This window comes from Pongo pygmaeus, chromosome 13, assembly GCF_028885625.2.
Source record: "Pongo pygmaeus isolate AG05252 chromosome 13, NHGRI_mPonPyg2-v2.0_pri, whole genome shotgun sequence".
Taxonomy (NCBI): Eukaryota; Metazoa; Chordata; class Mammalia; order Primates; family Hominidae; genus Pongo; species Pongo pygmaeus.
In genome coordinates, this window is record NC_072386.2 from 66,257,531 (window position 1) to 66,281,070 (window position 23,540).

At 41.3% G+C, this 23,540-nt stretch overlaps 1 protein-coding gene and 1 long non-coding RNA gene across 7 annotated transcripts in view; one reads left to right on the plus strand and one right to left on the minus strand.

Moving 5' to 3' along the window:
• LOC134737906 (uncharacterized) overlaps window positions 1-9,847 on the plus strand; it is a 44,829-nt gene extending 34,982 nt beyond the window's left edge. Inside the window, exons 3-4 of the long non-coding RNA XR_010123322.1 lie at window positions 6,292-6,444; window positions 9,754-9,847. This is a non-coding gene — a long non-coding RNA (uncharacterized LOC134737906). The remainder of the gene's footprint in view (window positions 1-6,291; window positions 6,445-9,753) is intronic.
• Window positions 9,848-11,882: 2,035 nt separating this feature from the next.
• Window positions 11,883-23,540, minus strand: part of PRUNE2 (prune homolog 2 with BCH domain) — a 289,980-nt gene continuing 278,322 nt past the window's right edge. For 3 of the 6 annotated variants that reach the window (XM_063649605.1, XM_054502955.2, XM_054502954.2), the window contains 2 exons: window positions 19,790-19,837; window positions 11,883-15,064 (listed from right to left, as the gene is read on the minus strand). In XM_063649605.1, coding sequence (XP_063505675.1) covers window positions 15,034-15,064; window positions 19,790-19,837 — 79 coding nt within the window. In that variant the 3' untranslated portion in view covers window positions 11,883-15,033. The remainder of the gene's footprint in view (window positions 15,065-19,789; window positions 19,838-23,540) is intronic. The other 3 variants (XM_063649607.1, XM_054502956.2, XM_063649606.1) reach the window with 1 other exon arrangement.

Below are 23,540 nucleotides of genomic sequence, written 5' to 3' on the forward strand. Positions count from 1 at the left end.
CCTCCCGGGTTCAAGTGATTCTCCTGCCTCAGCCTCCCGAGTAGCTGGGATTACAGGCGTGTACCACCAAGCATGGCTAATTTTGTATTCTTAGTAGAGACGGGGTTTCTCCATGTTTGTCAGGCTGGTCTCGAACTCCCAACCTCAGGTGATCCACCTGCCTTGGCCTCCCAAAGTGCTGGGATTACAGGCGTGAGTCACCACGCCTGGCCTAAACAATTATTTTTGAGTAGTTATTACTGTGATGTGGCCAGAGAGATAATGATTTGTCTCTCTTTTAAGTAAAAATGATACAGGAATTTAACCTAAAATTCTCAGACTTATGAATAGTTTCTATATATCAGAAAATCTTTATACCAATCATAACCTTAGTTAAATGTATATGCATACTTATATACCTATAGCTCTATATTTCTGTATCTCTAAATCTATCTGTCTGTTTACCTATCTATCTATCCATCGCTGGTATTCTTAAGAAAACACCTGTATGTAATGAAGGTGTAATGAACAAGCCACTGGAGCCACTTGATTTATTAACACTGTTTTTCACTCAGAGGAGTGGAGGAGTTAGGGCAGTGTAGCTCCTCCTAGCTCCCCTCAAGCTGTCCACGTGCCCTAGCTCCTGGTTGATGGTCCTAGAAAAGCAGCCTTTAGCTCCTATCGAGTGGGGCAGGCTTAGAGAGTAAACAAAGGCTAGTGTCTGGGAAGATTAATTTATGCTTTTAATAGTCTATTCAATAATACTACAGATCCGTCACTTTATTTGTCTTTTCATATGCCTTGTGATTTTTTTGTTGAAAGCTGGACATTATATCCTTGGTAAAAGAAACTGCTATAAACAGGCCTTTGGTATGAGGTTTTATGTTTTTCTGGCAAGGACTTCGGCTGTGTTTGCTGTAGCAGTAGGTGTTGAAAGCTAAACTTTCATCTGATGTGCTTGTTTTTGTCTCCCTGTTGTCTTTGAGTTTCTCTAAAGGGCTCTTAAATTGTCACCTTTTTTTTTCTTGAGACAGAATTTTGCTCTGTCTCCCAGGCTGAATTGCAGTGGTGTGATCTCGGCTCACTGCAACTTCCAACTCCCAAGTTCAAGCGATTCTCCTGCCTTAGCCTCCCGAGTAGCTGGGACTATAGGTGTGCACCATCACACCCAGCTAATTTTTTTTTTTTTTGTATTTTAAGTAGAGGTAGGGTTTTGCCATGTTGGCCAGGCTGGTCTCAAACCCCTGACCTCAGACAATCTGCCCACCTCGGTCTCCCAAAGTGCTGGCATTACAGGCGTGAGCCACTGCACCTGGCCTTAAATATTCTCTAGAGACTTATTAAATAGTTCTTCCCATTGTTTTCCCCTGTTATTAAACACCAGCCCTATTAATGTGGTGGAAAGTGTGTGAGGAAAGGAAGTGTTCTACAGTCCTGTAAATAGGTCTCAGACTTGTAGTAAGCCTGTGTCCCTCGGCTGGCACCTTCACCAGTGCCTCTCAGTTTTGTTTTGTTTTTCCCTCTCAGGTGAGATGGGAAGGCTGGAGCCCACTGGAGTTGGGTGTTTTCCTTCACCCAGGTCAACCTAGGCTCCAGTTTCTCTTGAGGACAGGCATTGTTATTAAAAAACAGAATGTTCTGGGCAACTTTTTAAATGGCTACTTTCCCCCACCCCCTGGGGGAATCACTAGGGAATTTTTCTCTGATCTTACAATGTAGCGGCACTCCGGGAGTTAAAACTCAAGAAAGTGTGGGGTTTGCCCTACACCAGCCCTCTGCCTGAATTTTTAACTCTCTCAGCCTTGTCCACACTGAGCCTCCAGCCATTCGTTAGTGGCAGTTCAGGTTTTCCAGATAGGATGCTCGTTCCTTTGGAAGTTACTGCTCCTGGGCTTCTGCTCTGGTAAGTTGTGATTCTCTCTATCTGCATGTCAGTCTCTTCAGTTTGGGGGACAGCTGTTTGCTCTATGGCCTCAGTTCTCTGATGTATAGAAGAAGAATTGTTAGTTTTCAGCTTGCTGGGTGGACAGAAGAGACAACTTCCAAGCTTCCTACACACCTGACTGGAAACCAGAAGTCTCCCCCATCATTTAATTTAACTTTTCCAAATTGAAGTTTAGAGATACTCAGTCTCACCTGGGTGTTGTGGCTCACATTTGTAATCCCAGCACTGTGGGAGGCTGAGGCAGGAGGATCACTTGAGGCCAGGAGTTCAAGATCAGCCTGGGCAACATAGCAAGACCCCATCTCCAAAAAAAAAATGTAAGAAAGAGATATTCAGTCACTCACACAGGAGGCAAAAAGCCAGAACCGGAGACCTTGGCTGATGTGACGCCTATGCTGTTGATCTTTTTCATGAAGGTGAGGCGAACACCTCAGAGACTGGCCTGGAGCCCTTTAGGAAGTTATTGCTGGGTACCATGCCTTTGCTTATCTCCATGGTCATAATGGGACCAGATTCCCATACTCACTGGAGCAAATACAAGGCCTGTCCCAAATAGAGATGGGGAAGTGTCCCAGAGAGGTGCTTTAGCACTGTGCTTCCCCCCATTCCCCGACGCTTGTCCATATGGCCAAACAGGAGGACTCATAAAAGTTGAAAAACTCATTGGCTGAATAATGGTGGGAAAATGAGGATATTTTTGTCCAGAAAACATTCTCAAATGTGTGGGGCCCACACTCAGGGTGACAGTGTGGTATGACCCCAGACCCTGCCATTCATCTTGTACAAAGTTGTGTCTCAGCAGGTGTCATTGACATTGAACACAACAGCAACAGCGTTCCCTGGGATTGTACAACACAAAGCCTAACACCCTATACTTAATGTCAGGGAAACACTGTCGTAAATGAGCTGACGATTTGGGGTTGGCAATTGGCCCAGGGTCTCTCCAGAGCCCAGCTTCACCAACCACAGATTATTTTCTGGCATCAGATGCTGTGTAAGGGGCTCATATTCCTGGGGGAGCCTTCATGACAGGCTTAATTCTGAGAACTGCATCAGAATCTCCAGGTTTAGGGCAGGGTCCCATGACAGCAGGAGCTCTAGCCTTTTTTTTTTTTTCATTATATAATTATTATTATTATTGAGACAGAGTCTCACTCTGTTGCCCAGGCTGGAGTGCAGTGGCATGATCTTGGCTCACTGCAACCTCTGCCTCCAGGGTTCAGGTGATCCTTCCACCTCAGCCTCCTGAGTAGCTGGGACTACAGGCACATACCACCACGACTGGCTAACTTTTGTATTTTATGTAGAGATTAGGTTTCACCATGTTGCCCAGGCCTGAGCTCAAGTGATTCATCTGCCTTAGCCTCCCAAAGTGCCAGGATTACAGGCTTGAGCCACTGCGCCTGACCAGGAGAGAGTTCTAGCCTTTTGAAGACTTTCATCTAGAAATTCCAGTATCCCTGGAAGCCTAAGCTGAAATTAGCTTGTTATTTTCTTGGGGCCACACTTATAGGTTTGAGTTTCTTTCGGGAGGCCAAGGGGCAGTTTAAGGACTTATGGCAGCTGCATTCCCATCTCTCCTCTGAGCATCGGGCTCTGCTCCTTTCTTCTGTAGGAGGGATTGGGATGGTGCTGATTATCAGGTGCTCAGGGGCATGGCTATGCTTCACCACGGCAGAGTTTGAACTGTGACAGGAGGTGGTAATTTCCCTCTGCAGGGATTTCTGTTCTATCCACTTACATGGCTTCAGGTAATGTTCATTTGTCACAGGATAATTTATCAAGCTATTTAGTGCTGTTTTCTACTCCCTGCCAAAAAAGATTTTCAAAAGGAGGAAAAGGTAATTTTATCCTCATTTCCAGGAAATTCTGGGCTGCCAATCTTAGAGGCCATGTATTAGTTACCTGTTGCTGCATAACAAATTATTCCAAATCTTAGTGGCTTAAAACAAGAAATATTTATTATCTCAGAGTTTCTGTGAGTCAGGCATCAGCTGCTTAGCTGGCTTAGGGTCTCTTGTAAGCCTGGACTCAAGTTTGGCTATGGTTCCAGTCATCACAAGGAATATCTTGAGGAGGATCCATCTGCTTCCAAACTCACTCACATGGCTTTTGGTAAGCCTCAGGTACTCTCTGGCTGTTGTCCTAAATATCAGTTCCTTGCCACGCGGGATTCTTTGTTGGGCAGCTCACAATTATGGCAGCTGGCTTCCCTCAGAGCAGTGAGGGAGGAAAAGAGAGAGGGGAAACAAGATTGAAGTCACTGTAGTTTTATAAGCTAATTTTGGGAGTGACATTTCATCACTTTTGCTGTGTTCTGTTGGTTAGAAGTGAGCCACTAGGTCCAACCCACACTCAAAGGAGGGCATTACACAAAGGCATGGATACCAGGTGGTGGAGCTCACTGAGGGTCCTCTTGAAGGTTGCTATTCTGGGTTATTAATTTTTTTTTTTTAATGTGTGGTTCCCAGCCCCAAACAAAGTTGCAAGGCATCTGTTATAAAGCTCTATCTAGGCCCCTGTGTGGTAGGTGAATTCGGCAGGGTGTTTCTTGGAAGGTATGGTGTCTGGAGATTGAGTTGAAAGACAAGGAGTTGCCCAAGGTTCGCAATGCAGCAAGAACTTGAGGAGCTGTGGAAGGAAAGTCCACAAGCATCAATTTCCTATCAGGAAGTATCCTATGCGGCAGCGGGAACTTTTGATGAAGTAAACACGTTTGCTGGGGGCAATGAACATCAAACACCATGGTCTCAGTAACTACATAAAACTTACCAGATACCCTAAAGGTCAAAAAGCCTGCAGAGCCACCTGCCTTTGAATGGACCACAGGGTCTTGGACAATGAACATCCGCATAGCAAACATGATGTGCCAAAGATCAAACAACATTTTCTAGGCAATTTGTGACAGATTTCACCACTAAAGAGTAAAAGAGCCCCCATAGTGACTGATATTAGGAGTCTTCTAATCCTAGTAAATGGGGATATCTTAGTCTGTTTGTGCTGCTAGAACAAAATTACTACAGTGGATAATTTACAAACAGTAGAAATTTATTTCTCATAGTTTGGGAGGCTGGAAAGTCCAAGATTAAGATACTGACATTTAGTGTCTGGTGAGGGCCTTCTTGTTGTGTCCTCACATGGCACAAGGCAGAAGAGCAAAATAGCCCAGCCAGCTTTCTCCAGCACTTTATTTATTTATTTATTATTTTGAGACAGGGTCTCACTCTGTTGCCCAGGCTGGACTGCAGTGGCACAATCACAACTCACTGCAGCCTCAACCTCCCAGGCTCAAGCGATCCTCCCATCTTAGCTTCCTGAGTTGCTGGGACTGCAGGCATGAGCCACTACATCGCGCTAGTTTATAAAATTTATAAAACTTTTTATAGAGACAGCATCTCCCTATTTTGTCCAGGCTGGTCTCAAACCCTTGGCCTCAAGCACTCTTCCTGCCTTGACCTCCCAAAGTGCTGGGATTACAGGCATAAGCCACCGTGTTTGGCCCCTCCAGCACTTAAAAAAAAAAATTAAAAAGAGACAGGGTCCCTCTGTGTTGCCCAGGCTGGTCTTGGACTCCTGGGCTCAAGTATTCCTCCTGCCTTGGTCTCCCAAAGCGCTGTGCTGGGATTACAGGCATGAGCCATCGCATCCGGCCCCCTTTAGCATTTTTATAAGAGTTTAACCCCAGCCATGAGGATGGAGTCGTAATGATTTAATCATCCCCTAAAAGACCCACTCTTAATACCATCACACTGGGTCTTAGTTTCTAACGCATGAATTCTGGGGGAACACCAACAACATTCAGACCATAGCAGGTTAGAACCAGATATAATCTAATTTAGAAAAATTAAGCACATATAGACATCTCTTTTATCATGGTATTATGAAGGTATATTATACTTATATTTATTACTTACTTAATCTTTATCACTCTTTGTAGTAGGTATCACTTATTCTTTTTACAGAAGGAGGAACTGCAACCCAGAGAAGTGAATATATGTTTAAGGAGCTAACACAGAAGAAGAAACCAGGGCTGGAGAACCCCCTGTATTGTGAGGGGTCATTTGGAATCACCTTACCTGGCTTAAACCAGCAAACAAGAAGGAAGGAAATATATTGACTAATATCATAGAAAAGTCTGGGGTTAAGACTGCAATCAGGCTGCACAATTGATTCAGGGGCTCAGTTAAAGCCATCAGGATGCTGTTTCCCTCCGTTCATCTCTATTCTATGCTTCCTCATTTTCAGGCTTCTTGTGGTAGCAGGATGCCTCCCAGCAAGTTCAGACCTAAAACTTTCCAGATTCAAGTGCCCCTAAAGATGTGGTGGCTCTCACAAAAGTCCCTGCCAAATCGTATTGTGTCTTTCAGGTTCCAGTTGGGTCACATATCCATCTCTGAGTCTGTCACTGGGAGAATGGGATGCTTTTCTGGACTAGGCCTGACTTACATACCCATCTGGGACAACCGGACTTTCTATGGGTACAGCTTCATCTGTATGTGGACAGAGACTGAAGAATGGAGGTAATCTCCCCAGGAATGAGTATTGTTGAGTAGAGGTATAGTTGATTTCCACTGGTAGAAATGATAACTCCAAAGATGACATTTTATTGCTCGATTGGATAGTACTCAAATTTTCATCTATTAAGTAATTCATTTGAACATTCCTGATGTTACATCTCCTGTATTCTGTTCTTTTGACCAGTCTTAACATCTTACTTAATATAATTAATTAATGAGTTAAACAAATCTTTAACATCTGTTCACTCTGTATGAAAGTCATGTTTTTAATTTTCCTTTTTCTGAGACAAGGTCTCACTTTGTTGCTCAGGCTACGGTGAAGTGGCATGATCACAGCTCACTGCAACCCTGACCTCCTGGGCCTCAAGCAATCCTACTGCCTCAGCCTCCCAAGCAGCTAGAATTACAGGGGGCTCCACCATGCCTGGCTAAGTTTTTAACTTTTTGAAAATTGTATTTCAACAATTGAGAGGAAGCTATACGTCTTTTACTTACAACTCTCATTTTCCTTTAAAAATCATCTGGACAATATATATCTTCAGGGATATCATAGCTTTAAATTTAGCTAACATTTTAAACAACTTGCCATCTAGGTTAGCCAGACTTCTTGAAATTGGTTCCTCCAGTCCCCAGCCAAGCTGCCCTGGCAGATGCTATCTGGAATTGAGATGAGCTATTCCTTCTGATTCTTGCCCAAATTGTAGATTAGTGAGCAAAATGAATGAATGGTACTGTTTTAAGCCACTCAGTTTTGGGGTTATTTGTAACACAACAATAAATGAATGATACAAGGAGACTTTCCTTTACATACATCTTTGTCTGAAATTTTTACAACAAACCCCTGTTACATTTAAAATTTTGCTGTTGTTGTTATTTTTTCTGAGACAGAGTCTTGCTCTTTTGTTGCCTAGGCTGGAGTACAGTGGTGTAATCGTGGCTCACTACAACCCCGACCTCCTGGGCTCAAGCCATCCTCCTGCCTCAGCCTCTCAAGTAGCTGGGACTACAGGTGTGTGCCACCATGCCTAGCTAATTTTTAATTTTTTTTTTTAGAGAGAAGATCTCACCATCTTGCCCAGGCTGGTCTTGAACTCCTGAGCTCAAGTGATCCTCCTGCATCAGCCACCCAAAATGTTGGAATTACAGGTGTGAACCACCGTGCCTGGCCTACAATTTTTGAATACATATTTTGAGGAAAAATTAAAACTAGAAACGTAGCAAGAGTTTATATATGTACTTCCTTTACTTATATCCTAAGTGATATTCAATTTCAAAGTCATTCTAGTTGTCAAAAGATATTTCTTCAGCAAATACTGCTATGACAGTTACTGTTGATTTCTTAGATCATTTTTCACTGAAGAGAACAGGAAAGGTAAGGGAGGATGAAAGCTGTACCTGGACTATAAGGAAAGTAAATATTATAGAGGGCTGAATTTATTGTTCATTTTCTTTCCTGCTTGATCAATGCTCCTTTCCTGGTATCATGTTCTCCAAACTTCAGGTGAATGGATCGACCCTTTCCCTATTCTCAGTTTGGAGAAAGTGTTTTCCTGGGTTATATTTTTCGTTTATGAGATATCCCCACCTGTTGAAGGTCAGGGATTGGGGAGAAGCTATTTTTGCTTCAGAACTCATTGGCCATTCCATTGTTCCTCAAGAGTGGCTCCACTATGCACAGTGAGGGCTGGCTGGTTCTGGAGCTGGTCTTTCTCGGGCCCTACCGTGCCCTCTACACCTCACCTGTGTGTCCCGCTGAGAGCCTGCTTAGGCTTCAAGGCCAACTCAGATGCCCTAACTGGAAATCTCTTGATCTTGCCTGGTATTTAATTCCACTTCTTTTTGAAAACTAATTTTCCTTTGCAGAAACACCACTCCCCTACTTCAGTCACTATGGCTTGGTTGGGGCTGATTCCCTTCTCTCTCTCCAAGGGTAAACATACAACCCAGGCCCAACTAAGCCTGCATAATCCACCCCTTCAGTTACAGTGGTTGGCTCATAGACAGGCAACTAAGCCGGTCCAGTGACATGCAGTCCTGGGTCTTCTGCTAGGATTAATGGGAAGGAGGTGACCCTTTCCAATAGGCTGAATCCCAGTTAGTGCGATTTCAAAGACAATGAGATAGTACAGAAATTGTCTCATCAGCTTGGGGAAGTGAGAATTTACTAACCCCCTCCTCAGAGATTGGAGAGGGCACAGATAAATGATGGTGGGAGTTTGTAGTTTGAGATTGAAACCAGGCTTTGAATAATCTGAGTTGTGCTAGTTGAAGTCATGGAGAAATAGCAGAAAAGGCTCCATCTGAACATTGAGAAACACCTTCCCTAATGGGTAAGAGAAAACAGAGGAGCTCAAAGAGGAACTTGCAGAAGGCACCAGGGGTATGGTGGGCACAGTTTCCAGGCAGCCTCCAATCATCCCTATCTCCTGATAGTTACACCCTGTGTCCTACTCTCCTTTTGAGTGTGGCTAGATCTAGTGACTGACTTCTTTTAATTTTTTTTTTTTTAATTTTTACTTTTTGGAGATAGGGTCTTGCTCTGTCACCCAGGCTGGAGTGCAGTGGGGCAATCATGGCTCACTGCAGCCTTGACCTCCCAGGCTCAAGAGATTCTCCTACCTCAGCCTCTTGAGTAGCTGGGACCACAGGCAAGTGCCATCTCGTCTGGCTAATTTTTATATTTTTTGTGGAGACAGGGTCTTGCCATGTTGCCCAGGCTGGTTTCAAGCTCCTGAGCTCAAGCTATCCACTTGCCTCAGCCTCCCAAACTGCTGATTACAGGAATAAGCCACTGTGCCTGTGACTTACTTCTAACCAACAGAATAGAGCAACAGTGAGAGGATGTCAATTCTGTGGTAGATTGCAAAATATTGTAAGTTCCTAGCAGTCTTTCTCATTGGTTTCAATAAAAAAAAAAAAGCTGCCGTGCTGGAGGGACCCATGAGGCAAAGAACTGAGAGCAGCCTTTAGCTAACAGCCAGCAAGGAATGAGGCGCTCGGTCCAGCAATCATAGAGAAACTGAATTCCGCTGATGATCATGAGGGTGAGCTTGGAAGCAGATTCTGTCCCAGATGAACTTTGATTGTGTCTTGTTAGAAACCCTGGACCAACTCCTTGATTGCACCTGTGAGAGGCCCTGAAGTGGAGGACCCAGCTAAGGTGTGTCAGGATTTCTGACCCACAGAAACTGAGATCATAAACGTGTGGTTTTAAGCCCCTAAGTTGTGGAATACAGTCGATCTTCATTATTCACTGATTTTGCACTTGCAATTTGCTTACTTGCTAAAATTTATTTGTATCCCTAAAATCAGTACTCCAGCACTTTCACAGTCATTTACGGCATCTGCAGAGCAGTGAAAAATTTGAATTGCCTGAGATACATGCTCCCTGCTGAAGTCGCACAAGGTAAGGCTCTGTCTTCTTGTTTCAGCTCTCAGCAACAAGTATCCTTTTCACAGTCCATGTAGTTTCCTGTATTTGTGTTTTTGTTTTTTGCATTGTTGTGCTTTTTGTTGATTTTACTGTTTAAAATGGCCCCCAAGCTACTGGGGGCTATTTGGTATTCCTAAATGCAAGAAGGCTGTGATGTGCCTTATGGAGAAAATACCTGTTGCAGAAGCTTCATTCAGGCGTGAGTTACGTTCAGGCTGTTGGCTGTGAATTCAGCATTATCAAGTGAACAATATACATTAAATACAATATCTTTAAACTGAAAAACACATAGAACAAACTTATGTATTGACCGGTTGCCCCAGGAGCAATGGATCAGTATTCATTAACTCAGTGTTCTTGGTGACTTTATAGGACATAACTACTGTGGAAAATGAGAGTCAACTGTAATTTGTTAATACAGCAATAGATATTGAATACCATGGGAAAGCAGGGTAATTCAGCTCACTGGTCTAAGGAGGAAGTTTCACAAGGAAAGCGTGATCCAGTGTTAAGGGCTATAGGTCCCTCACTAGAGGTAAGGCTAGAGAGATCATGGGTAGCAGTTATTGGTGTCTAATGTCTAAGTATCATTGGAATGGTTATATATTGAGAAGAAATAATTTTGTCTAGTTAAAGAAGGTTATTCTGAATGGACGTAAATGAAACTATCTAGGAAAATCAGCCTCGTGAGGCAATCTGCTTGCTCCGTAAAGCCCACAGCTGTGTGAGGATTGATGTGTCAAAAGGCACCAGCTCTGAATTAAAAGTTCCATGACTGCACAGGATGATGCAACCCCGGGCGGGCTTCTGGCACGCTGCAGCACATGGACACAGCCAGTACAGGGACACTGCACACACAAGAGAAGCTGTAGAAGGGAATGGCTCCTCAGGGACCCACAGTGCCCCAACACAGCTTTTCTGTAACCTATGACTGAAAGTCTTGGCTTCAACGACTGAAGTTGTCTTCATTTTATTTATTTTTAACTTTAGCTTATAAAAGGCCCCTTATGATTTTGATTTTTAATTAGGCTCCCAACTTTATCCCTGATCTCCATGCCCTACCCTTACTCAGATGAGTGTGTTAAGTCCTTAAATACACATGGATTTTGGATAATATGTAGTTTTGTGTGTGTATGTTTAACAGTTATGTAAGTGGCACTGTGCTATAAACATCGAGTTTGTTCTTTTTCCACTCTACCCTATGATTTAAGTGTTGCTTTATGAACATATAGTTTGTTGCTTCTCACAGCTGTGGTATACTAAAAGGTGTATTCAGCACGATTTACCCAGCCCTTTCCCTAGGGCTAGACACCTAGCCCACCTCCAGTTTCCACCACCATAGTTAGGTACGAGAGCAGAATGAATGTAGCAGTACATCTTGTAGTTGAATGTCCTTCCTTTACCTGCAATTACTTGTCAGCCTTTTCTTCTGTTTCTTCCCTTTCTTGGGTAGAGGACAATATCTACCAGAACTCATTTTTAGATCATGAGAACATGCAACGTCTCACTTTTTGTAGAGCAATTTCTCCTTTGGCTAGTCCAACAACTTTCTCAGAGGCACACATGTGTTTATTAAGTTAAAAAAATAGCACAGTGGTGATTCTCAACTCTGGTTTTGCCTGAAGGTTGTGAAAATGGGGAAAAAACCCCAACTAAAAATAAAATGATATTCAATACATTTTAATTTAAAAATAAATATATGCCATAAAAAGGCAAGGGGAAAAGAGAGGAAAAGACAAAAATCAAGTAACCATGAAACATGGAGATGTTTCCAAAGTAAGAAATCGCTTATCCAGAGAGTAAACAACAGTGTGAAAGCTTGGTGTATTGAACTCTGAGATAGGAAAGGCAAAAATGAAGACAGAATAAAGTTTGGGTGTACAGAAAAACCAAAATGTATACAGTCTTCCAGTACCAAGTGCCAAGCTAGATTGATGTTGAGATAAAACTGCTGCAAAGTGAAGCCAGAGAAAAATTCTTGCTGACTCAAAGAAAGAAAACCATCACATGCAGAATCAATTTTTATTTCTGAATTATACAGTGAGGCTATATAGATATATTGTGTCATTACAGACTTTTATATTATTAATCTACATGAAGGAGAATTTATTTACCAAAACGAAGTCTAATAGACACTTTATTCTGAGCAATCCAATACATGATAGAAAAACCTTTAGATATATAAAAGATTAATTTGTGCACATCTAAATGTTTCTAAGGGAACAAACTACTGAGGCATTGTGATAAGACAAGAGTTGCAAACATAGTACCATAACTGAATACTTAAAATTACATCTTAACAAAGGCTAGGAGTAGTGACTTCCTCACACACCTCAGAGAATGTCTTAGAGAGTAACCCCATAGAACATTGTATGGCTTCAACAGAAACTTCAGTATTTTCTTCCACACTGACCTACTGCCCTCAAACAAACTTTCTCACTCCTTGACAGTATCTTCTGTGCAAATTTCTGTTCTTTCTCTTAATCAAGGAGCTTTGAGAAACAATGCTTTTGCCCCAGTGACCCCTTGGTTCCCTTAACTACAGATCTATAGGGGAAATGCAAAGCAGTTCCCAGAAGTCAGAACCAAAGCAAGAATGTTCAGAGTGCAAGAGCTAGAGAGCTAAATCATGTGAATGTTTACCTCTGTCTACCTATCTGCTTAGGGATTATTTTTCTAGGATTCATCTAGGATTCTATTTACTTGGGGTGAATTTACATGGTAGCTTTTCCCTAGCACATGCAATTAAATTGTCTTTTAAGATAATAAAATAGCAGATACCTAAATGTCAGAGTGGTTATGCAGCCTACAGAACAGCTGAAACAAAATCATTGGGACAAATGCCCATAATTTTCATGTAGGAAGATGAGGCTTCAAACAGCATACCACCTGAGTAGTTTTCCATAGATGAGCTGGACAAGTTAAAAATATACATATAAATGGTGAGATTGTTGCTGTGTCTGTTTGGCTATAACAAGAGCCCTCTATGAACAGCTCTATGCCCTCAGGTTTGCACCACTACACTGAACACTGGATTTTTCATTACTTCCTGTGACAGGGTGACCATGGAATTCATTTTACAAAATGGGACGCTACTGAGTGAAAGTAGCAAATAGGTGAACAAACAGGAATATTGTGTAACTGTATTTACGTCAACACTGTGTTCTGAGAGAGGTGTAATTTGGGCTTTCAAAAGTGGAGGTGGGCTGTGGGAGGGGGTGGGCTGTAGGGTTTTTCTGTCCAACAAGCCAGATGTTATGAAGGAGGAGATCCAACAGAACATACAATTCAACAAGATACTCACGTGAAAGGATCAAGGGGAGAAGGGAGAAAACGATGGAGGCTTATGGAGGAAAGAGGGCTGACCTGCATGTGTGTGGGCACGTGCGGAAGGACAGGAGGAGACAGACGTGAAGCAATGAGGTCAGAGAAACTTAATCACCTGTGCAAAGACGTCTACTTTAAAGCAGTTACAAGCTCCTTCTACCCAGGGCTCCAAGTATCCTGGACAGCTCTCCCCAATGAATTTTCCACCATGAGACTAGGGTGGAACCCCTCTCTCCCCTTCATTTTTATTTCTGCCAGCTTCTTTGTAATAGGAGACACTGGAGACTAAGAATGGTTCCCAGAGTGAGGCACAGACTTCAGCCAACACCTGTATATACTAAAGAAGTGCTTCTAAGAAGGCTTCATTTTGGCAATTGCAACCTAAGCAGTGATTTTGTGGCTAGGCCTCCTCATGTTTTTCAGCAAGCCATTTCTTTTATTTCACTGTCTGTGGATGTCAAAACATTGATTTTTGACAAAAATAAATTAGTTTGCAGCCTCATTTGTCCGTTCTGTTAGAGAAACTATCTAAATACAAATTGGGTGGAGTAGGAAAGGATGCGTTTGCTACAGCAAGGGTCAGCAAACTTTTTTTGTAAACATAGTCAATGTTTTAGGCATTGTGGGACATATGGTCTGCTGAACTGCTCAGCTCTGCGGCTGTAGTGTGAAAGCAGCTGTAGACAGTACAAAAACAAGTTTGTGTGGCTGTGTTTCAGTAACACTTTATTTATCGGTACTAACATTTGAATAATTTTCATATGTCATGAAATATTCCAAAAAATTTTTTCCAACCCAAAATGTAAAAACCATTCTTAGCTTACAGTGGTGAGCTAGACTTAGCTGTGGTTTGCCACCTCACCTCACTAGAGGCCTACAGCCTTGAAATCTTGTTGGCATTTTAAAGGGCATATGAAGACTATAAAGGAAATATTTTGTACATGAAAGCACATACTCATATTTAATTTTAAGCCTATGATCAGATTACAGTGTTTTAAAGCAGATCACTTTTTATAATGCATGCGAGAGAGGAATTCATGAATAACTGAATGCTACCAAATGATTTTTGAGTAGGCCACCTTGCCCTTGAGTTCTTGGCACTTAAAAGGTAAACTCTGGAGCTGAGTTTATGGCCTGAAGCTCAGAGAGCTACCAAACATGCAACACGGATTCTTAAATTTCGCAATGTGGAGGTCACCAACATTCATCAGAAAAATGATCTATTAAAAGACTAATTTACATAAAATATAATGCCCAATTTGACAACTAAAATAAAGTTGATGTGGATTAGAAAGCCCGGCTTCCCTTTGAGAAGTTAAAGGAGATTCTGGTAAACAAGAACAAAGCGGGCACTTAGCTGATGATGGTTTTACACCTTGTGTGGTTTGTGGCTGTCCTAGTCAGGCTTAGGATTTAAAGGTGGAGTCAAACAGGGGAAACAATCTGCAAAAGGAAATCCAGCTAATCTATGGAAACAAATCCACTCATACTTAACAGTGGATTAAAGGTATCTTACTGGTAAACACCAGTCTAAGGGACAAAGTATCACTGCACCGTGTTAACGAAGTATTGAAATGGAAGGTCCTACTTTCTTGCTAAGGCTCAACTAAAATCTTTGAGGCACATAATTGGCAAAATAGGAAAGTACACACAATTTCATAAAATATCTTAAGAGTAAACAAACTTTCTTCCTATTTTTCCCCTTAGAAATTTAGAATGGCACCAGGTAGTGCAAAGTGGAAAAAGGTAACATCAGCCCTGTCTCTTTCAGGTAGATATGTTTCAACAGAACCATGAACCAGAAAAGCATCCTCTTCTTCCAGCGTGGCCAACTAGGGCTTTTCTTTCAGCTTCAAGTCAATACTGCGAAGAAAAGAAAAAGAGAGAGAAACACGAGAAACCAAATGAGAGACATTTAGTAATGATTTGGGTAGCACTGTGTTTGCTTTTTTCCTCAAAGGACATACTGAAAATATTTAAGTCATGCAAGTTTCTTATAATAGAAAAATCTGGTAAAACCCAATCCTCCTCTTGTCAGGCTTTTCTCCAACATATGAAATCTGTTTAGTTCTACAAAATCGTTTCTGGAAGCATTTTACACCTTTTCAAAATGATCCAGTGAGATAAAAAACTCATGTAAAGGCTCATTCCCAAAGTCAATTAAGATAAGGAGCATTAGTGCATTCCGGAAATCATGCCATTTTATTTATTTTTAATAAGTGACCTTTCCTTGTGAAGCAAACAAATATTCTGCCTCAAGTAAGTAATGTCTGACAAGCACTAAATAGTAAGAAATGGTAAACAATAAAACAACACCAAACATTTTCTAGGAGCCAAAGGAATTGACTGAAAGGGGTTAGCCTACCTTACTGAGATGGATGTTTATAACTAAAGAAAAGCTTGTTTTTCAGAAGGTCAAATGGGTTCCCAAGTATCTGAGGAGTAAGCCTAAAACTTACTTGAATCACATGTCTCTCTTCTGCCTCTTAGTGAACACAGCACAACTTCCTACTGCACCCACCCAAGAGGAAGAAAACCAAAAGCCAGTAACTAGAGGAAGAATTTCAGTTGTGATAAAAGAGAAACTATTGGTTTGCAAAGGGTGATTTGGCACATATCTGTGGATTTTGCTTATCTCTGCCCCCTGAGCCATAAGCTTGCATGTTGCAAAGGTTACTGTGCTTTACTTGTGGAATTGCGGCAGCTGAGCAGTGTTCATTCTAGAAGCTTTGCAAATAAAGCCACTGGTGACTCACGCTGCCTGCCCATCCAGTTTACAGTGGTAAAGTATCTTTCCTTTGAAATATAGTCAGCAATTTCGTCACTTATTAGCAGTGGGGACTTGGCCAAGTCACCCACCTTCTCTAAGTTTCCATTTCTGTATCTGTAAAATGGAACAGTCATACCGCTCTCACGGCTTGCTAATGAATAAGTCTAAAGCATTTTCAATTGTACATAGTGAACATATCATAATGTCTGTTATTATTAGCAGCAATAGTACCTCGGTGGGTTTTTTTGTTGTTGTTTTGTGGTGTTTTTTTTTTTTTTTTTTGAGATGGAGTCTTGCTCTGTCACCAGGCTGGAGCTCAGTGGTGCGATCTTGGCTTACTGCAACCACCGTCTCCTGGGTTCAAGCGACTCTCCTGCCTCAGCCTCCCGAGTAGCTGGGATTACAGGCAGACACCACCACGCCCAGCTAATTTTTTGTGTTTTTAGTGAGATGGGGTTTCACCATGTTGGCCAGGATGATCTCGATCTCTTGACCTCATGATCCGCCCACCTCAGCCTCCCAAAGTGCTGGGATTACAGGCATGAGCCAACACGCCCGGCCCTCAGTGTTTTTTTGAAATGAGAAAATAGCTCTTTGCTTTATTACCCTACTTGCAACAATCTTGTCTCCTTTGGAAAGCCAAAATCATCATGAATATTTCTAGTTTTTAGGCCCTCTGACTTGTTTTCTTACCTGCAGAGTTTGCTTTAGAGGTATCCTCTTTTTATCCACTGTGACCCTGAGATCTTTTTCTTACATACTTTACAAAACAGGTCATTTAAAAAAAATCTTGTTTTTGCTTTTAAAATGTCCTTCCTGTTCCCAGAAATCTGTAGTAAGTTTGATTTGGTGATTGGAAATTTGATTCTTTCTCTCTGTTGGTTGACTTTTTCCCATAGACCAAGAGAATATTTACTAAACCAAAATTTGAGGCACATTGTCTAAAAACTGCGAGAGTGGGTCAGAATATGTGAAATAGTCTTGGAAGCTTAAAAGAACATGGTCACCTTGTTTCACCATCGGGCCCCTGAGCTAACACTTACACCAGGATGCCCATCTCGATTATTTTTCGTACTAACTTTTTTGTAAATCTTCTAGGATTTAATTCATCCCTTCAGCTTTTGTTAGCCCAAAAGCTAAAAGACTGGAACCTGTTTACCCAGTTTATGAAATAAATGAGATAGTCAAAAGTGAACAATTTTCTTGTAAGTAAATACAGGAAACCACTTGGAAGGTTAATATTTGAGAGAACAGCAATGTTGTGGAGTTAACAAAGCTATTAACAATGATGCTAATTTAAGCTTCCTCAAATAGAGCCACTCTTGATCACTGTACTTTAAACGAATATGTAAAAATAAAAAAAGGCATGTTGCAAGTTTTGGAACATGAAGGAATTCATAAAATCCAAACCTAAAAGGGAAGGAGACAAGCACCCAGGGCTATTTAAAAATTAAATAAATAAATAAATAAATAAATAAAAGTATCCTTTTTGGAAAAAAAGAGTACTTGTAATTAGAATTGAATATTCTTAATCTTTGGGCAAACGGGCTTAGTTTTCTATAAGCAACTTTTTCCTGAGACAGAGCAACCTTCTGATAATTTTACAATAGGCCATTTTTATGTCTAACACGTATTAAATGAGGTTCCTTACAAACTGTCAGACAATATTGTTTAATGATGAATAAAAACATTTGCATTTTATGTAGAAGAACAAAATGGGCATAACCTTCCCTTCTCTCTCTGAGGAAAATGAGAGACCACTATGGTAACAGCACACACTCCATCTTATTCTTGGACTGATCGAGCCCATTGGAAGAACCCTTGCCCATTTTGCAGTGTATTCATTCAACACTAGCTCTGGAAGGTGTAAAATGCTTCCACACAGAACGCTCCTCTGTCCTTGATGGCCTACAGTGTAAAGGTGCCAGAAGAAGTAAATGCAGCCCTCATTCTAATACCAAAGAAAGCCAGAAATCCAGGACTGGAAGTCAAAAAAAAAAAAAAAAAAAAATTCCTGGCTACTCTTGCCCCTTATCCCGATCTCATCATCCACACTGTGATCTTGCGCCTCTTAAGGGCTCAGGAAAGAAAGGGCTGAAGAAAGGGAAGACTTGAGAAGAATGTGTTCTTCTAAAAAGTGGGAAGTAACAATAATAATTTGTAGTATCCCTCCCTCCTCCATGCCCAGCCCTGAAATGAACCCAGACAGGAAGCAATGGTTGCCCTCTTCCCAACCAAAACAGCCCTGCATAGGAATAAGAAGCAAGACAGACAAGGCAAGCAAAGAAGTGGGTAAGCCCCAAGATGTAGCAGCGACGGGCCAGCCATTGGCTGGGCTTCCACATGTGCCCTCTCTGCTGCTTGTTAACTGTGGGCTCTGTTAACTGCTCGAGGGGGTGCTGTTTTGCTGAGGGAAGAAATAGTTGCAAAAAGAATTATCGTGGACTGGGGAATTGAGGTATTATTGCTTTGCAGAATTTCATGTGCCAATTTCCTTGAAGCAATTGTTATCTTCATCTAAAAGAGGTGGGGCAACAGTGACCTTTGGAAAAATAGCTGTGTGATTTCAAAGGTCTCTCTATAGTCTTTGTTCTTTTTTTAAAATGTTATTTAGAAAAAATAAAGTTTCCTTGCAGAGCAGGGCTAACTCATAGGCATGCATCCAGAATTGGCCCAGCCTTTGCTCTTTGTGAACTTTTTCAGTTGGGGCTGTCTCTGGAGTTTTTGTGCCTAAACTTTAAGTTGCAAGGTCAACATGGCAAATGTGGAGATATTTCACTATAATTTTCCAACTTCCTTTTGGACCTCAACGGAAAGGAGGTCCAAAGACAGCAAAAGGTGACAATAGAGACGAGACACATTTAAAACTGATCTTTCCCCTCTGCTTCCTGATTCCTAGGAACAAGGACAATGTTAAATTCTCCACAACTCAAACCAAATTGGAAGCTCCTTGTTGGATGACCAAGTTCTCTCTGAAAGCTTGTTGGTGACCACAGTTTATTCCCTGAAACTGACTTGGCCACTAATTCGCTCTGTTCTCTTAGGTGAATAGTTTTGTCTTTCATTAAATTGGAAGTGGTACACCCGTCTAGCATTAAGACCACCTCTTTCTGATTTAAAAACCATTGGCCCTGGAGCTATACTGCCAAGGTCCAAATTCCAGCTCTGGGTGATTTTTACAGCTGTAAAACAGTGGACTGGTCAGATCGTCTCTCCATGCCTCTCTTTCCTCATCTGGGAAATGTACCTCATAAACTTATTCTGAGGATTAAAATCAGACACTGCGTGTGAAGCTTTTTACAGTCTGGAACGTGGTAAGAACTCACTACATGTCCAATTTCTACTTCTCACAGGATGGTAATCCTCTAAATAGATCATTCCTACAGTCTCATCCAGGCTCGAATTCCTCCTGGATGTTGCAAAACAAGCACATTTTCTCTCCATCCACCAAAGTATTAAATGGAAGTTCCAACTTCCACTAATTAAAATAGAGATGATGTCATCCAGAAAGCAGAATTGCATTCCTCTTGCCCAAATGTTCTTACATCTGGTTCTAATATTCATTTTCTTCCCATTTTTGGATTGGAAAAATAGAATGCCATGTCCATAGGTTGGCCTTTAGAAATTTAAGGGGTGATCGTGAATGAAATGGTGTGAAGCTGGCAAATATAGCTTCAGGTTTCTCATTTCAGGAATGGAGCACAGGAAAGCTGAACATCTAAACAGGGTTTACCCAGTCCTCAGTGTGTTTTCTTTCAGAGCCCAGCCATACAACACTACAAGTAACCACATAGCTGTTATTGATGGTGAATTCTTACTCCTTCTCCATAGAAGACATTTCTGGATCATTGTAAAGGCAGCTAGTTCTGAGTGCAAGGAAAAAATAGGAAGCAGTCAATATTTCCCCACTGTCACCACTGTGAAAGCACAACAGATTTGAGGCATTTGAAACTGTTTAATGTGGTCCCATTGCTAATACTGAACAAATCCATACCTGAACAGATGATGAGATTAAGCTGTAACCCTTACCATCAGTTTTGAAATACAAGTGATTGCCCATGATATAAAAACACAAAGCAAAGATTAAAAACTCCAAACACCTCCAGTGGTCTCTTCTGTCCTCATTTTTCCCTGCCTTTTCAATTTGTCTTATTCAGGGGACATATTACAAAACTGTATTGCTACCCCAAATAATAAAATACACACAGAGGAAAATCCCTCTCAAGCAGCCTAATTTTATTCACCCGTGAACACAGTTAATTTTCAGTTTTCACGAGAATGAGGATTTCCCAATACACTGGAAGAAAAAAATGTCAACGTCAGCTCTCCTCATTGTTGTTGTTACAGAAATAACAGGACACTTACCACTCCATACAACTGAGCTGTGTCCAGGTGATACAAATGAATCCTACCATTTACCTCAACTGAGTATGCCCAGAAAACAAATGTAACCTTATAAAATAATAAATAAAAGTGTTTTTATGGCATTTATGTTTTTTGTGTAGTATTAGCTGTTTTTGATATTTCATACTGGTGCGATTTCTCTGTTAGCAAATTTCAAATTTGCTTCCTATTCTTGATGAATACTCATTACACCTCAACTTTTATACCCCTCCCATAATTTTTTTTTTTTTTTTTTTTTTGAGACAGAGTCTTGCTCTGTCTCCCAGGCTGAAGTGCAGTGGTGCTGTCTCGGCTCACTGCAACCTCTGCCTCCTAGGTTCAAGCAATTCTCCTGCCTCAGCCACCCAAGTAGCTGGGACTACAGCTGCATGCCACCATGCCCGGCTAATTTTCATATTTTTGGTAGGGGTAGGGTTTTGCCGTGTTGCCCCAGGCTGGTCTCAAACTCCTGGAGTCAAGCGATCCTCCTGCCTTGGCCTCCCAAGGTGCTGGGATTACAGGCGTGAGCCACTGTGCCCGGCCTCCCATAAATATTTTATTATTGACAAACAAACACTATTTAAAGAGCTTCTATGATCCTTTTTAAGTGCTGTTGTCCTCTTTGTAATATAATTTCACAAGCTAATTTATCTGTTTGCACATAAGAGGATCCATGATGAAGGTCAGGTGTTTTGTTGAAAATGACAGGAGGCTATCTCCCCAGCTGAGATAGTAACCTTCCTTTCGCACTCCCCACCCTTCTTGCTGGTGGTCTGATATTTTTATAGAGAATATTTGGCAATTCCAGTGAGCAAGGACAGTCAAGTAAGTGCTGACAGTGTGCTAAAAAAAAAAACCTAGCAAAGCTGGAATGGAATCAGGAAAGGGCAATCTTCCAAACTCAGCTTTTCTGCTTTTTAATTTTGAGTAATCCTCCCAAGGAAAACAGCAATTTGCAAACCCTTTAATACTGTCACTCCAAAGGCAACACATGGATGCTTCCCAATTTTCAAAATAAGAATGGTTCTAGGTATACTATTTATCCTTCAGAAGTATAATACTTTCTTTCCTGTGTAGAGCTAAGGTTTTAAAGAAAAGATAAGGCAGGCTGAGGAAATCACCTTCTGAAGTCAGTTAGAGTTGGGGTGCAGTTTGAGTGGTGGTATGTGTGTGTGAGGGGAGAGGGAGAATGTTGAGAAACTAGTGGGCATAAAGCAAAACAGTGGACAGATAGGTTTTGTTCCCTGATCAAGTGTACGTTTGCCTTTGGTTAGACCCAGCCTGAAGCTTTCTGAACAAGTCATGTGGAAAGTCAGGCGCATCTGTCAACAGGAAGAACCTGGGCATATCTGGCTTCTAACCATAGATCTGCAGTGATCATGTTTATCATAGAGTCTCTCCTAGAATTCAGGGGCTACTGCAGAAGCTAAAAGGTAGTTTGAAAAAATGTTGCTGGTAGCCGAGATGGTGGGATTCTAAGGCATTCCAATCACTGGGATTCTAAGGCATTCCAGTCACCTGTGGGGTCAACAGAGTAGAATTTTTTCTCTGTACACATTTTCAAATGTGCAAATATATTTCAATTCCTCATACATGTGATGTTACCATCAAAAAGGCACGATCAAAAGATCCTAGAGGGAGGATTCTTCAGGCAGATGGCTTACCCACTGAATCCAAAGCAAGAGCATAGACTTCTAAAACAAATCTGATTATTTTTATTTGGCCCTTGACTTTTAGGCAGTGGTTCTCAAAGCTGGGTCCTGAGACCAGCAGCATTAGCATCACTGGGAACTTGTTAGAAATGCAGACTTTTTCTTTTCTTGAGACAGGGTCTCACTCTGTTGCCCAGGTTGGAGTGTAGTGGTAAGATCAATTAGCTCACTGCAACCTTGAACTCCAGGGCTCAATGGATCCTCCCACCTCAGCCTCCCATGTAGCTGGGACTGCAGGCACATACCACCATACTTGGCTAATTAAAAAAATTTTTTTTTGTAGAGATGGAGTCCTGCTATGTTGCCCAGGCTGGTCTCTCTCTAACTCCTGGCCTCAAGCAATCCTCCCAACTCAGCCTCCCAAAGTCCTGGGATTACAGGGCTGAGCAACCTCACCTGGCCAGAAATGCAGATTTTTAGGCTCCACTCTAGAGCTGCTGAATCAGAAACTTTGGGGGTGAGACATGGGATTTCATGTTTTACCATGTGCTCCACATCATTGCAATGCACAATAAAGTTTGAGAACCCACTGCTCAACAGCAATGAACTGACTCTTATGCAAATTCATTAATTTATGCAGCATAAATTTACTGAGCATCTACTATGTACTAGGCACGAGCATAGTGCTTCCTTTAGGAGGGAGATCAAAATGTCTCAGGACCCTCTGAGCCATTTAGGCACATTGGGAGAGGGTAGGTAGGGGTAAGGAAGAGAACAAAATAGTGGATGTGAGAGAAAAAAGAGAAAGCTACAAAACTACCCCAAAACAATAATCATTTTACTGTAGCAGCTAAGCAGAAAGAGTACAAATATAGAGGAAAAAAATCTATTAAAAGAAGATTTCATGGTAATAATGAAAGAAACATGACAATATGACTTTATGACAGGTTTGTCTGAAAAATTATTGGTGTTCTTTCCCCCTATCTTTTGTCTTGAAAATAGCGCTTTAATTTCATAAATATGTTATCATCCTAAAAAAATAAATCTGAAAGAAAAACTCACTGAGAGTTCTCTCTCTAGGAAATCTCATGATACAAAGCAATTTGAGTGCAGATAAATGCTAAAGGGATGTTACACCAACACTCAGTTCCTTGATTACTAGTATTTTCCTTACTTCCACAACTTCTTATTTGTGACAGTTGGGATCAAGACTAAGAAGATTTTTCAGAATAAAAAATTACACAGTTTTGAGTTTTGTTATCTAATTGGGTGACAATTATCTTGAAAGAAAATGAGAAGAACGGAATATTGTAACAGTAAACTCCACTAATGCTAAACTTTCTAAAGCAAAAACCTATCCTTTAATTTTTAACACAAAAGATTGGCACACTACAAGCAAATAATCCTATAGGTTATTACAATAAAAATGTATCATGGGGAAAAATGTCTAAATGGATTGTTTTAATGAGGAATTGGCATTTACAACTATGCAGAAAATGTCTATTAGTTAGATTTTATTTATTCAGAATTTATA